General features: G+C 40.0%; 1 protein-coding gene across 1 annotated transcript in view; it reads left to right on the forward strand.

Moving 5' to 3' along the window:
• Positions 1-16,009, forward strand: part of THSD7B (thrombospondin type 1 domain containing 7B) — a gene marked incomplete at both ends in the record, with an annotated part of 281,668 nt that overhangs the window by 186,633 nt on the left and 79,026 nt on the right. The window contains one exon of the mRNA XM_080620490.1: positions 13,304-13,482. Within this exon, the coding sequence (XP_080476616.1) occupies positions 13,304-13,482 (179 nt within the window). The remainder of the gene's footprint in view (positions 1-13,303; positions 13,483-16,009) is intronic.

Below are 16,009 nucleotides of genomic sequence, written 5' to 3' on the forward strand. Positions count from 1 at the left end.
CAGCAGCTCATTTATTCCCCTCCAGTGGGATGGGAGAAAGAAACAGAAGAGTAAAAGTGAGAAAACTCATGGGTTGAAATAAAGACAGTTTAATAAGTAAAGCAAAAGCCATGCACACACACCAGGAATTCAGCAAACCAAGCAATTCAAAGCAAACCAAGGAATTCATTCACCACTTCCAGTGGACAGGCAGGTATTCAGCCATCTTCAGGGAAGCAAGGCTCCATCATATGTAACTGTTACGTGGGAAGACAAAATGCCATCACTATGAACATTCCCCCTTCTTCCCCCAGCTTCACATGCTGAGCATGACGCCATATGGCCTGCAATATCCCTTTGGTCATTTGGGGTCAGCTGTCCTGGCTGTGTCCCTTCCCAACCCCTTGTGCACCCCCAGGTTACTCACTGGTGGGGTGGGGTTGAGGAGCAGAAAAGTCCTTGACTCTGTGTAAGCACTGCTCAGCAGTAACAAAAACATCCCTGTGTCATCAGCAGTGTTTTTAGCACAAATCTGTAACATAGCCCCATGCTAGTAGCTACTGTAAAGAAAATTAACTCTACTCCAGCTAAAGCCACTATATCTCTCTGTGGCCTTATTACAGAAATAACTTATCAGGACAAAGCTTTTCAAACACCGCTTGAGCAAAAAAAAAAAAAAAAAAAAAAGAAAAACCAAACCAACAAACAGAAAATCAGCTAATTTTCACCTTATTTTCTGCCTGTCCCGTCCCCTGGCATGGGAATTGAGGCTGAGTTTGGATCACAGGTGGCTGAAAGGTGTTGCCAGGTGCAGACGGGGCTGTTCTACCCCTGCGTCCTTTATTTCAGGACTCTTCAAAGCGACTGTCACCTTTGACTGGTTTTCTGCTATCTCAATGCTAAATAGCTTCTAAATTTAACCCCAAAATCCTGGCTGGGTTCTCCTCTGGACCTTTTTTTGACATTTCTACACATCTCCTCGGGTGTGCAGTGACACTCTTAATTACAGCTGTGGTTGCCAGGGAAGCTGTAAGCACAGAAACAGAGGCTGTAAAGAACCTGCCCTCCATTTCTTGTTTGACTAAGGATTTTTACATATGTATAACAGTGTTCAAAGAACACTTTTTTATTAAATGTTTTCGTTTCCTGTCTTCTAAAATCTATTTGCCATATGAAAATTTGGCCATAGTTCTTACTTCCTGGATGTTAAAAAGACTTATCAAATGAAATTGGATCACAAGACAACTGTTCAGATATTGCTATTCTCTATGTTTTTCTGGCAATAGAATCAAAGGTAAGCAGCCTTCAAAAAAGTAATTTCTGAGTGGATCAAACTGGCTATGAGAGCAGTTTATTTAAAGCAAGTTAGGACTTCCCCTGAGGCACTAGTACGTAGAAATGCATATACTTCCAGATCTTTATCTTCTTAGAGAAAGCAAGCAAATATCTTACGAGGAAATATTTAAACAATTAACTATGTGAGCAGCATCCTCTGTAGTGCTGTATTTAGCCACAATGATGTCTGTTATTACTCCTTGGCTCTAAATGCAAATCTTTATGTCATGTCTTTTTTGTTCAAATTTCTTTTATGCTTTTTGCTGCATCCCATAAAGTGACCCTTTTGAAGAGGTGACAGTACCAGACTATGCAAAGGAATGGTTTTTTTTACTGACCTCAAACAGGCTTTCTTGTGTTTGATGATCACTGACAGCCTCCAGTTGCTGGATTACTGCTATTCACTCTTGCTCATGTTGGTGCCTTTTGTTTCTATTTTTAGGCTCAGTCAGTTTTCATCTATTTTTGACAGGTTGATTAAAGCTCTTTTATGGGAGTAGGGAATGTTTTTAGTGTAGAAATAGTAACTTGGTGTAGAAATAGTCTATTGGAGGTTTAGGAGAGTTTTGATAGCAAGTTAATGCAATGGACGATCTACTGCCTTGGTTTCTGAGAGTATCTCTTTGAAATGTGGCTTGTCTCTTTGTCCTTAAGAATGCATTTCTCACAAATACAGCCTGTTATGAAACAAGGCTCTAATAAAATGTTACAATACAAAGATAGATTTAGAATAATTATTTTTCTCTTCCTATGTGTCATTCCATTGGAAGTATGAAAAAATACGGGTTTAGCCTGAGTCTTTTCATGAATTATATACTCCAGTGTTGAGACCTCTACACATTCCCTGCTCATGGAGAACTTCATGATGCCTTTGAGATGTGTAGCTGTACTGGGAAGTGACATGTACTGGTTCATGGAATTCATCTCATATCTTACATGGGGTTTTTTGTGGGGTTTTTTGCAGTGTTTTTAGCCTAATTGCCTTTTATACAGCTCTGATGAACATGAATTTCAGGCAAATAAACAGATGACAAGTATTTGCAAGTGGAAAGTCACAATTTACATCTTTACAATCTTTACTGCTGGTGGGGAGTCTTGAGGCAGTTGGACATAGTAGGCTTTCTGGTGGATTTCAGTGAAAGTTGAAAGGTTTCACATCTGACATATTCTGAAGATCTTCAGAAGCCACACCACATGTTTCTGCTTGTATGGAATGAGAGTCCTACAAAAATAAGAATTCCAGGTTTTGCACATAGGCAGGTGTCTGAATAAAATGAGTTGACTGCCTGAGAAGCAATGTGTTTGCTGGAGTGCTGCATATGGCAATAAAGTTAGCATGACAGGGGGAGGTGGGCACGTAATGGATATCTTTTAAGGTGCCTTATGTAGTCTGCTTGATCAAAGAGTTTGGGAGAGCAACTGAGAAACGCAGCAACAGCTGAATTTAGAAGATTTGAGGAAATGAGCCTGAATTAGGAAATCTGGATAAAATTAAACTTCAGCTTGGGCTGCTGTCAGGATTATCATGATGATATTGATGAGTAACTGAGAATTTGTCCTAGCTTAGTCTATTTCTGGGTCTGAGATATACTTTGAAATCTCTCCATCCTCCAAGGTTTGCAAATGGGTATGGTGTAAGTTAAATTACTGAGAGCCTGGTTTGCAAAACTTCCAGTATCCCTCAGTACAGACAGAGATTTCCTTTGTGAAATATTGGAACTCATTGTGTTTGGTAACATGGAGGAGTCACCATTAAAAATTGTATTATTTAACAAGATTGCATCACTTTTGGGTTCTGTCTGAATTTGTTGAAGTTCTCCAGCAGAGGAGGTTGAAATACACAAGCAAAGTGTTCAAAGTCATACTGCAAAATTGTAACAAAAGTCTATCAGTAATTCATTACATCAGTAGTCTGTGCTAATGTCACAAAAATGTCGTATTTCCATCTCAAGGTTTTCCATCATCTAAATGAGTTGTACTGCTCTCCTTGTGCCTATGCTGTGGAAAACCAGGACTATTCCCTTTCTTAAAATCCTGTTTCCGTCAGATGTTTTTTATAGTACAGCTTTATTTAAGGAGGTCAGATGCCTTTGTGTCCCTGCTTCTGTAGCAAGGTGACCTCTATTAGCAAGAGTGAAACTCCTTATCCAAGCAAGCTGGACCTTCACAGCAGCCACCTGGCATATGGGAAAGTGCTCACAGATCTTCCTAATGCTGGTAATGGTTAGTGGCATCTTTAAAACAGCGCCAGTATAATTAAAGCCTGTAGTTAAGTTTCTCATTTAGTGTCTATTAGATGAGAAGGAGTTGAGGTAGTGTATTGATTTAAATGTATTGATCTGAGAGGTCACTGTGTCACTCGCCTCCTGTGTCGGCAGGAAGGGGGGCTGTGGGTTTCGCTCTTGATTCAGAAGCTTCTCCCTGCCTTTTCAGTGCCTGTGCGACCTGCGCTTGAACAGAGGCCCTTTTACACTCAGTAATACCTTTTGAGTTTGTGAATTAAAGGAGTAGGAACATACATTTAAGGAAAGGAAAAAAAAAGTTTTCTTTCATGTTGTTATGAGCCTTCTTGATAACATTAATTGCACATGGGTCTAATTGTTTTGTGTTCTTTTTTTGCAGAGTCATCTGGTGCATTATTTTATCTGAAATAAAAGCAGTATTATAATGAATAGTACGTGCTGATTATCAGGATACAAGGAAATGCATCAGGATTTCCCATTCTGTAAAATGGAAACTGTTACGTTGTTGTCCAAACGAGGCTTGTCTGTGTCTTGGGGTTGCAGCTTGGCAGCTGAAATGAGGTGGCATATTGTGCTGACAGTGCCTAACATTGTATCTTTAGAAACTAGGAGAAAGATGCTGTCTGCGAAGGTGCCCCAAGCTCTGCAGTTGAGTGTCTTAGTGTGCTCCTACAGAGCCTGCAACCATTGACCTTCAGGCCATATATGGTTTACTGATGGGGGTAGATATTTTTGGTGACATTTGGCAGCAGCTTTCTCCCAGTGATGGACCCTTGGCTCTGGAAGATGCTTCCTGCCTGGTCCAAAATGCCCAAGTCTATATTGATCTTCAGAGCACTCTGCAAAGCACATCTATTTTTGGAGCTACTGTGCAGTTGGGCCACTGAGAGAAGTAAGATGTGGGAGAAAGAGGGGAATTTGATGGTCTGGACAATTTAATTTTGTCTTTGTGATATACTGTGGAAATGTGTTCAACCCTTAAAAAAAAAGTCTTGGTCTATTCTATAAATCGCACAATAATAATAAAAAATAAACAGTATCTCAGGCTTGTTTTAAAATCTGCTTTTATTATGAATTGAGTAGCCTGAAGAATGTATGCTAAATAATTCATAATAAAGTACAGTGGAGTGAATTTCTTTCCCGATATACCGAGGATGACAACACTGGTAAAGATAAAAAAGCTACTCAATTTTGTTTGAACAAAGTAGATGATTTTCCCAGTGGCCGGGTGATGAGCAAAGTATATGTAAAACCACAGCTGAGCTACTATCCTAACTGCTGTTGAGCCCTGTGGATGATTTTTCATATGAGTAAGGACTTTCTTAAGATATCAGGGCTCACAAGCAGCCAGCCCGGCTCTTCACTGGGGTGGAGCCCCATGAGGAGTGGGAGTCATTTCCACGGCTGTTTTTTGGAGTCTAGACACATTTGTGCAGTGGATTTCTGCTCTGGGCATCCAAAGTTCTGTGTGAGATGAGTGCAAGCTGTGAAGTCCTATTCATTTGCACTATTTATTTAGACTCAGAAGGCAGCAGATGAATCTCTTTTCTCCGGAAGAGTTCTCAGCTTATTCTGCAATCTGTTACAAGGAGTGTGCTAATTAATGGAGCTTTCCTTGTTTAGTTAAAATATTAACTATATCAGCTGTTATGGTCATATATAACACAAAGTGTAAGCTTGCAAATTCTGTAAGGAAGAAAACATAATGCAAAATCAAAAGAAATTAGGATTCATAATGCAAAGTCATCATCAACACAACTGCCTCATCAGGATTTATAGAGACTGTGAAATTGAGCAATAAAACCAACCTTTGGATGAATTTCAATAACAATAATGTGTTAAACTTACCAACATTTTTTGCAAGTCCTCTCTGGTCTATTTAGAATCTATAATCAGTCTGCTATGAGATAATGAGAGCATGTGCCTCTTTGTTGAGAAAAGCAAGTGGGAATAATTTAGCTAAGGGTCAATTATTTGAGCTTTGCAAAATGTTTGATGTGAAAGGCTTTTTTTCTGGGTTTTTTTGCTTGTGCATTTACTGAATGTATTCGTTAGATTATCTCTTAAATTTCACGGCTACCAAACTAATAATGCACAAAATCTCTCAAATCCTTTCATATTAAAAAAAAAACTGTCCTGGGTTCAGCAGTAGCAGTCATTTTTTCTCCTTCTTAGTAGCTGGTGCAGCACTGTGTTTTTGACTTTCGGCCTGGGAACAGAGCTGATAACACTGATGTTTAGGCTGACCAAGGACTTTGTGAGTCTCATGCTCTGCCAGGGAGGAGGGGAAGCCGGGAGGAAGCAGGGACAGGACACCTGACCCAAACTAGCCAAAGAGGTATTCCATACCACAGCACGTCATGCCCAGGATGTAACTGAGAGTGCCCGGAAGGGCTGGAATGCTGTGAGGTGGGGGCAAGATATCGGTCGGTGAGGTGTTGTGTTCTCTTCCCTTGTTATTTCCTTTATCATTATTATTATTGGTGGTAGCAGTAGTGATTTGTGTTATACCTTAGTTACTAAACTGTTCTTATCTCAAACCATGGGAGTTCCATTCTTTCGATTCTCCTCCCCGTCCCTCCAGGAGCGGAGGTAAGAAAGGTTGGGGGGGAAGTAGACTGCGTAGCTCTGATTTACGGCCTGGGCTTAAACCACGACAAAAACTCAACAAAAATAAAAAACAAACAAACAAACAAACCCAAACCAACCCCCAAACAGTTAAACATTTGTTCCATGGCAATATTTCATCCTTTTCAGGTGCAGCTGAAGTTGTTAGCAACTTTGACTCCCAGACTTATTCTGCTTAATGTCCTTCAGTTAATAATGTTCTCCTTTGAAGGATGATTCAAATGTTTGGACCTGAATTTCTTAGGACGAGGTGCTCTTCTTGTATGCCAGCTCGTGGCCGGTGGCTGCCTTATCAGCAGCACATTGGGAAAGCCCTCGCTTTAGAACTATGATCAGCTGGTGGACTTAATCTCTTAACTGCTCTCAATGCTTGATTCTAAGTTTTAACCTGAATTAAAACACGAGGTTTGCTTTGTAGGAGATCCCAAAGATTCAGCTGAACAGAATCTGGCCCACTGAGTGCCATGGTCTGCTAGGTCTGCTTTATGAAGTCTTTAGCTATTGGAGTTTCAGCAGTGCATGGATTTACTGGTGTTATTCTTTTTATTTCACAGTCTGTAACCAAGTGAATATTAATTGCAAAATGAATCATCTTTTTCCCTTTACTTTTAGCCTGTGTAATTAGAAACATTTCTTCTGTGTCACTGTCCACTATGCTGCTCCCTTGTTTCTTGAAGGTTGATCTCTTTTATCCTATATACTTCAAGGGAAATTAGTAGCATTACCACCAGGGGTGGTTGCAGTGATGCACAGAATTGTCCGTCTCATAGTAATGACCTTGAGTATTATGAAGCACCTCAAGGTTTACTAAAAAAAGTAGAACCACTAGAAGTTAGTTAATTGAAATGATGAAATATGTTAGAGACGATACAAATGAGTTTAATGCCAATTCAGTTAGAAGTGCATCTGTTTCCAAAGCTGCTAGAGAAATGTTTATTTTCAAATCACTTTTAAGTCAGCCTCTTGGAATCCTGTTGGCACTGTTGTTTAACGCTGCGTGCACACCTTACACCTGCAGTAAATTTATCATTTGGAAGTGCAGCAATCAGGTGGAAGCCTGTGTCTTAGCTTGTAAACCTTCTAATTGCCTGCTTCTCCCACCACAATCCAGTTGCAAATACAGAGTGACATGGAAGGACACTGCAGCCCCTTGCTGGCTGTGCCTGATGTGGTATGTATGGCATCTTGTGTAGGTGGGAAAGAAATTGTGCTACTGCAAAAATTCCCTGCAGCGCTGCAGTGCAACCCACAACCTCTTTGTGCTTCTGCGCTGCTGACACCTACCAGCCCATCATCCAGCTGCCTCCTATTGCTATGGCTCTTTTGGGTTGCACAGCAAAAATGAGACAACAGTCTTTACACCATGTATTTGAGCCATAACCTCTGACACCTACCAGACCATCATCCTCACTTTATTCATCTGCCTGCTATTGCTTTGTCTCTTGGGCTGCACAGAAGAAATGAGACCAGTAGCAATGGGGGGTGCTGCATCGTGTGTTTGAGCCTTCCCAGTACATCCTGTGTAAACTGTGGGTGCTTTGTTTATTACAGGCTTTTAAAGGAAGAAATTCCATTTGTGGCTTGTAGAGCAACAAACACATTGTTCTAAATGAATAAATAATAGTAAAATGAGCTGTGCAGCCTAGGTAGATGCATTTGTTCATCCCATTATGTTGGCAGTGTCTCAGTAATAACACAGTAGCTCTTAAACATAGAAAAAGCTTATTTGATCATTCAGCTCATTTTTCCTGCCAATTCAAGACTATTCCCAGTAGTATATTTCAAAGTGCCTACTTAAATATGCCATGCACTGGTGTTTCTATTACTACCTCCTGTGACATCTTGTGTGCGGCTCCAACTCTGTGGTGTTCAGGAGCCTGCTTTTGGTTCAGATTTTCAGAGGCTCTTCTGTGTTGTTTCTAAATTGATTGGGGTTTATTTTAACAGTGCTTGAAATTTTGAGGACCAAAAGAGGTTAAAGGAAGCTTCAAGTAATAATATAAGAACACATAGAAAACAGGCTGAATATGGCTAGGAAGAAGAGGACATCTTTTTCCATAGAATGTCTTGGAAACTCAACAACTTTTTGGTACCAGGTTCTGCAGAGGAAAAAAAAATGGGGAATGAGCGAGATGTTTCAGGATGACACTGACAAAAGCAACTGCGTGAACTCAACCTTAAGTTAGTCTCCCCAGGCTGAGTGACAGTGACTCAGAAATGTGTTTATGCTATATCCCTTATTCATATTCTGTTACAGTAAGAATTATTTCTCTGAGTAATACCCTGAATGTAGAATTCTTTGTTAATAGGTTGCTTTTAATAGCATAACTCCCTTGTTACAAGTTTTCTAGGCATGCCAATACTAGGAATATTTTGTGTCTTTTCAGTCCCCTGACAATGGCAAGCCATTGCTTGGCTCCTACAGAACAAAAAAAAAAAATCCAACATCCTGTTTGCATGGGCAATGGATGAGCTGAGTACATTATTTACTAGTTCTCATAAAAAGATATCCATAAAGGCATCCCCTATGTAAGCAGAGGGGATACATCACAGAAAGACTTTTGGAGGAAAATTTTTGTTGGATGAAAGCTTTGATCCTTGGGTATCTCAGCATAGGATTGCCCTCAAGTTATTCACAGAAGAAGTAATGGCAGCCTGTGAGAAGAGCTTGAAAGTAAGTTATGTTCCCCTTTTGATTCTAAACCATTATTCAATATGGAAAATCAGCTTCCTCTGGGCAGTATGGTAATTTAATGCACTATTAGCTGGGTGTTATTTGTTTATACTTAATATAATTTAGAAATATGGGTGAGGAAACTCAAAAGGTAATCAACTGGCCTCTTAGCAACAGGACACCTTTAGAAATTCCGTGGTCTGCTGAGAGATCTCCCTGGGATGGAATACAATAGGCTCCTTTGGTTTATTGTAACTTTTCCTTCCTCTTCTTTATAATTTTTTGTATCATATTTCTTTTTTTTTTTCTTATATTTCTTTTTACTGTAGAGGTAGGTCTTGAATTGCCAATAGGCTTAGCCCATTTTGCCTTCACTGATAAGTTGATAACCCCTCTGTCTAATTCTACTTTGAAACAAGGCACTTTCTTTGTTTCTGTTAAGAGTTAATTACCTAGGCTGTCACACAGCCCAAGAAAAAATTATATTTCATATGGTGGTGTAACAGAACTCTTTGGAGAACTGCCTAGGAAATGCTTCTCATAAATCTATCATGACAAAATTTCTTTTACTTATCATAATGTATTATGAGTTGCTTTGAGTGGCAACCTAAGCAGGTGGAGTAGAATATTAGTGGGATATTTGGGAATTTCATTTGGGGAAAAAATAGCAAATCTATTTTGGAAATATTTGTGCGTGTGTGTGCATGGCTGTAACCTCACCTAGATGAGAATACAAAGCATGCAAAGTTGAAATATATGTAAACACCATGGTAATGGATTGACGCGGTGTCACGTGAAAGGCAGGGAGATTTTGTCAACTGTCTATCAGCGCCACAGGAAAGCTGAGACCCTTGTGCCTGGCCAGTCTGTCAGCATTCCATTATAGGGACCCTTCACTGAACAGTCCTGCTGGATCTGGTGATTTGACTGACTTGTTCAGGGAAATGCGCTAGCAGCGTAAGGGGTACCCCTCAGCAGGTCTTCCTGCTTTATTTGAATATGTTACCTGCTGAAGGCGAATGCTAGTGCCCATGAAGGACCAACACTAATAGTTTATGGGATCAGACTATTAATACAGAATCATGACCAATTAATGTTTGTGATCGCTGGTGATAGAGACTGTCTGCAAAAACAAGCCTGAAGTGTTACACAGCCAGACTATAATCACTAATAACAGTTAGCATGAGTTAGTTATTTAACATGCATAAGATAAAGTTCTTACCCAATAGGCATACCTGTGGCAGAGGAAACAGGTTCAGCCCATCAACTGATCCCAGAAGTTACGATGGAGTCTGCCCTGTTTCCCCCCCCCATTCACTTTTATGTTTTCAGGTGACTCTAGTCATACATTATTTTATTATTGATTGGTGTAAAATTCTCTCACTTCTTGTTTAAAGATATAGCCAATAAAAAATACAAAGCACATGCTCAGTGAGGGTGGTTGTACCTTGGAGGTGGGTAACTTTGGGATGGAGGCTTGCATTAGTGTTATAACGAGATTATAATGAGCAAGGTTCACCTAAGGAAAGTGATAGGACAAGGTGTAATGGGCTTAAACTTCAACAAGGGAAGTTCAGGTTAGATATAAGGAAGAAGTTCTTTACTGTGAGGGTGGTGAGGCACTGGAATCGGTTGCCCAAAGAAGTGGTGAATGCTCCATCCCTGGCAGTGTTCAGGGCCAGGTTAGACAGCACCTTGGATGACATGGTCTAGTCCTCATGGCAGAGGGTTGGAACTAGGTAATCTTAAGGTCCTTTCCAACCCAAACCATTCTATGATCCTGTGATTCTATGATTTTCCCACAGTTGTTGGCTTAGCAACTGACATCTTCTCTTATAGTTCCCATTTGATAACTACTGTGCAGCTTATCAGCTGCATGGTACCATCAAGTTCCCAGTCCTGCAGAGAGTACAACAGACTGCAGTGTTTCCACTCTGCTCCACCCTTCATTGCTCCTGTAGGATAGCAGGTTGTGTCGCATAGGGAACCATGGTGCAGCGGATTCTATGCATGCCAACCATCCTGAAAGTGGAAACTCTGAAAAGGTTTCTATAATACAACTTCTGTTAGACCTCAGTTTTCTCTAATTTCCTCTCTCTCTCCCCCCCCGGCCCCCCCAGTGATTTTCCCGTGGTCAGAAATAATTAAGATACCCAATCCTGGTGGCTTTGGAGCTGCAAATGAAAAGGCAATGCAACACATGGAGATAAAAGGTAGCAAAGAAAAATCAGAACACCATATGGGAACAGGTCTGCAGCTTTAGGGAGGAGTTACAGCATGAATTACTGGGGAAATGATTGAGCTGTCAGGGTGGGGGGTGGCCACTGCAAAGGAAGAGGGAACAGTACCATCATGAAGGGAGAAAGAGAAGAAACACGGCATCATTGAACTGAAGGAAAGAACTGTTGTTTCTAGCATTTTTAAAACACTGTTTAGAAAAACAGCATCAGTATTTTTTGTGCTTCTTCTAGAAAAAGGATGTTTTCTGGTGGGGGATACCTAAATTAGTCTGAAACCTTTCTTGATGCTGACTTCAGCATGAAGACCAGGACAGAGGCAGCATATTGCTGCCGTGGGTCAATGCTCAAGACGTAACACAGTCCTGGTTTGGAATAAGCTGCAGATTCAGGTATGGCAAAGTCAGTAAATACAGCTCCAGGCTGGAATGATCATTGTATCTCAACCTTAGTGTTTCCCAGTTTTTTGGGGTTATTGTCTGGGAGTTTTAGAGGGCAGTTGCTTCTGTGTTGGGTTTTTCTGGTCTTTGTTGTTTGTGGTTTGTTTGGAGCTTTTTCCCTCTCTGCTGCAGTGACTGTCACCTTGATAGAGTGGGGAAACCCTTCATGAAAGAGTAATTGAATGAGCTAATTTGGTATTCTGTAGGTAAGGAATGTAGAAGGAGTGTTAATGCGATGAAAAGCAAACAGAAAGCAAGCATAAAAATGAGAAACATCAGAAATACACTAGGGATGAAATTCAGTTATTTCCATGACCATCGTTACCAGGGCTGTCAGAGGGTCGAAGCTGCCTTTAGTAAAGGCTGATCTTAGCAGCCACTGACTTTCATGGTCTAACATGAAATCTCTTTTTTGTTTAAATTAAAATAGTACATACAGACATGACAAGCAGATAATAGAAACTCAAGGAGAAAAAATGCAGCATGGTAAGCAGGAAGATGCAGGAGTTATTCCAGACTGCCAGCCTGAGACTGGTGCCAGTAATTTCCCAGAGGCCCCTGGGGTTTGGTGACCCTCCACTGCCTTTCTGCCCACCAGGAGCTCCATGACCAGCGTTGGGCTCTGCAAAATCTCTTTTCCCATATACCAGCTCCTAAAACAGCTATGGGGTTGTGCCTCTATGGAGGAACCTTGTTTTTTCCCGGAGTAACCCTGTTGGATTTTAATTTGGCAAGGTGTTGGTCCTACAGATGTCTGGTATTCTGATTTTAAGAGGTGATGATCTTGGAAGGACTTATATATCAAGCCAGGTTAAAGTGAAAAAAAGCTTCAAAATGCCATTTATGAAGCCTAGAATAGGCAAAACAGTTGTATAAAATTATGTATAAAGAGAACTACCAGAAAGAAGTGGGAAGCAGGTTTCATCTGCTTCTCCCAAGAATTAAATCTTCCAGTACCTGAAGTGGCCTAGAAGAACGTTGTAGAGGGACTTTCTGTAAGAGCAAGTAATGATAGGACAAGGGATAATGGCTTTAAACTAGAAGAGGGTAGATTTAAGTTAGATATAAGGAAGAAGTTCTTCACTGTGGTTGTGGTGAGGCACTGGAATAGGTTGCCCAGAGAAGTTGTGGCTGCCCCATCCATCCCTGGAAGTGTTCAAGGTTGGATAGGGCTTTGAGCAACCTGGTCTAATGGAAGGTGCCCATGGCAAGGGGGAGTGGAACCAGATGATCTTTAAGGTCCCTTCCAACACAAAAAACGAAAAGAGGAAATTTTAAACAAGAATTCGACGCTACTCCAGCCGGCAGGCTGCAGGCAGGTCCCTCACAATGTGTGCGAGCTGCTGACAGCACAGTGTCTCCACTGGTTCTGTCTGTTGGGAAGAAAGCCTCTGACTCCCTGCCTATGCCAGCTCTGGAGATAGCTAGCATTATGGCCACAATCTCATAGGGAAGATAATCACTACCTGTTGATAACCACCAGCTTCACAAAAGATACTTTGGCAAGTGTGAGTCCTTTATATCACAGTTTTATCACAGCCTTCATTGGACTAAACCAAGTAGAAATTAGACTTAGTCACTGCTGTTCTTTACAAATAATAATACCATAATCTTGTGTTAGGAAGGTGGTGTCAGCCTGCCAAATGTCTCCTCTTTAAGAAGTTCTCATTTTGTGTTGATTACACAGATTGCTGTGAGAGTGAGACAACAGAGGATCAGAATTCATTAGCTGAGGTGATTAAAACCTTTCTTAAATTTTTGGTTTAGGTTACATTGAAGAATCTTGCACAGTCCCTTGCCCGTTTGATTGCAAATTAAGCGATTGGTCCAGTTGGTCCCCTTGCAGCTCTTCTTGTGGACCAGGGGTGAAAGTCCGATACAAGTGGCTCAAGGAGAAGCCTTACAATGGAGGTCGTCCCTGCCCAAAGCTGGATCTCAAGAATCAGGTGAGCAGCGTTAAATAGCCAACAGAATTCTGTCTGTACTTTCTGTATTTTCAATTGTGATGGAAAGGTGCTGTGTTGGTGAAGAAATTAAAAATAGGAGTTATCTTTGGGATCACACCGTGTGTTAGATTTTGTAGGCTGTCCTCAAATTTCTTGAGGATTGAGGGGGAGATGCTCATGTGACAGCCGAATTTGACCAGAAACACATACGTCTTTTATGAAGAAATGTTTATCCCCCTCCCAGGGCACAGGAAGCCCTGGATGAGTAATCCCACCTGGACAGTATATAGGCATCAGAGAGCTCAGATGTCATGGATGTTTTAGAACTTCTTAACTCTCTCTGGGACTATGGTTGCTGCAGAAGCATTTGTTAAATATATATATTGCTATTTTTAGCAACATCTTTCAACATAACACAGATTCCCTTGAACATTAATTTCTGTGTATTCAATATTGAGGTATCCCATCTGAGGAAAGTAATCTCTAAATTGCTACTCTTAAGAAAAAATCAGCATCTATTAAATGCTACTTAATGCTGCTTGCATTTCTGCAAAACTAATAGTGATTTCCTACATTTGCTGATTAATTCTCAATGCTAGTTAACACTGATGAAGTACTATTTAGTTTTGCCTGTCCTTTATTTTAGATTCAACTACAAAAATTAATTGGACAGAAACAGTTATGCTGTAGGGATTTCAAATGTATGTTATGAATGTATATATAATATGTTGCATAGTATGTGTAGAAGGACTTTAATAGTATTCATACAAAGATTTATTTGTGTAGTGGCTTGTAGGTGCTAGAGGTGGTGGATCCAGTTGTTTTTCTGCACAAGCATTGCTGCAGCAGTCCTTTCCTGAGTTGCAGCACCACTTCTAACACCTGATTCTCAACTTGCCTCATTTTTTTAAGATTTCTTTTTCTCCTTTTTTTTTTTTTTTTTTTTGTGAGAAACTTGATAAATACTTTTCTTTTTCCTTATTACTATTTGAAATTCATAGGCAGTAGCCTAAGAGAAGCAGCAGGGACTACGAAAATATAAAACTCCAATAAAGCGTATGTTGTCCATACCTCAGTGCTTTTCTTAATAGATCAGACAGATCACCAAAGAGGCAAAATGAAATCCCTCAGTAAGTTGTATGGTAACAATAAGCTCCTTTGTAATGAAAAGATACTGGGGTTTTTACCCATAGACACAGCAGACTACTTCCATTAAAAGTAAACTTACTGCTATAAAGTGTTACCTATTCCCATACACATTAGATTTGCTAGTTTCAAAAGCCTTTCAGAAGATATTAAAGGAAAGAAGTTGTTTAAACTTAGAAATTATGTCTTTGTATGGTTTATTGGTGCTCTGTGCTTGTAAAGTGCTGCGGTTGGTATTAATATAAACGTAGTTGGTGCTTTTTGCCACTTTGTTGGGAACACATGTCTTGATATAAAATCCACTGAATTCATTAGAGGTCTTCCTATTGCAGGCTCAAATAGTGACACCTTAGAATTGCATTAAGGTCTGTTTCTTTAGATTTGTGACCTTGTTTTTCCAAGCGCTTTTTTTTGTTTCGGCGGTTTTGGGGTCTTTTTTGTTTCTTTGTATGTGGGTTTGGGTTCTTTTTTAGAATAGCAACGGTAACTATTTCTAGCTGGTTTAGTGCACGAATGGATTACCAGTTTCCAATTTAGATTTACAGGATTGGATCAGATGCTATGTATTCCAGAGCTTTTAAAGTAAGAAGAAATTGTTGTGCTCGTAAGAAAAATGTGTGTATATACATACGTGTAAATACATATATGTACACTTAGATATGCACAAATATACACATATTGCATTAATATTCTATTCCTTGCCTCCCCAAACACTTCTCAAAATCCTTTGCACAGTTCAGAAAAAGTTTTGCTCTGCACTCACTGGACATTGACTTCCAGCACAGATTTAAACACACTGAGGTCCTTAGGCATACTGCAGCATGCACAAGTTGCCTACCCAGATGGTAAACTAAATTAGCTATCCCACTGCTGATTAGCTAAGGTGAACACATATTATTAATCCACTGCAAGGTAGAATGTCTTCTGTTTCCTTTGGTCTGGGCGGTGTTTAAAAACTAAAGCAGAGCTCTGTAGATTCTTTAAATACAAATACGTGACATCTTAGTTACTTCTATATAATCTGGGTGAAATACCTGCTGTAAAATACTTGCTTCTGCTTGATATCAGACATGGGAAAAGCTAAACCACCTTGGTGCTGAGATTTGCTCTTTCACTAGCTACTGTACTATATTGTGTGTTTTGCGTTTTATAAAGGTATTACATAAACTTAGAACAAATAATAAACTCCTCAGTGTCCCTTATTATTTTCTATTGTATTTTTAGGTTTTGATGGTTGTGGGTTTGTGATTTTTTTTTTTTTTTTTTTTTTTTGGGGGGGGGATTTTTTTTGTTGGTTTTTTTGTTTTTTTTTTTTTTTTTAATTATTGCTTCTGAGCTTGGGTATTGACATTGCTTAATCAGTTACTTTGGTGAACTCTCC

The sequence above is a fragment of the Psittacula echo genome, assembly GCF_963264785.1.
Source record: "Psittacula echo genome assembly, chromosome: 6".
In the NCBI taxonomy this organism is placed as follows: domain Eukaryota; kingdom Metazoa; phylum Chordata; class Aves; order Psittaciformes; family Psittacidae; genus Psittacula; species Psittacula echo.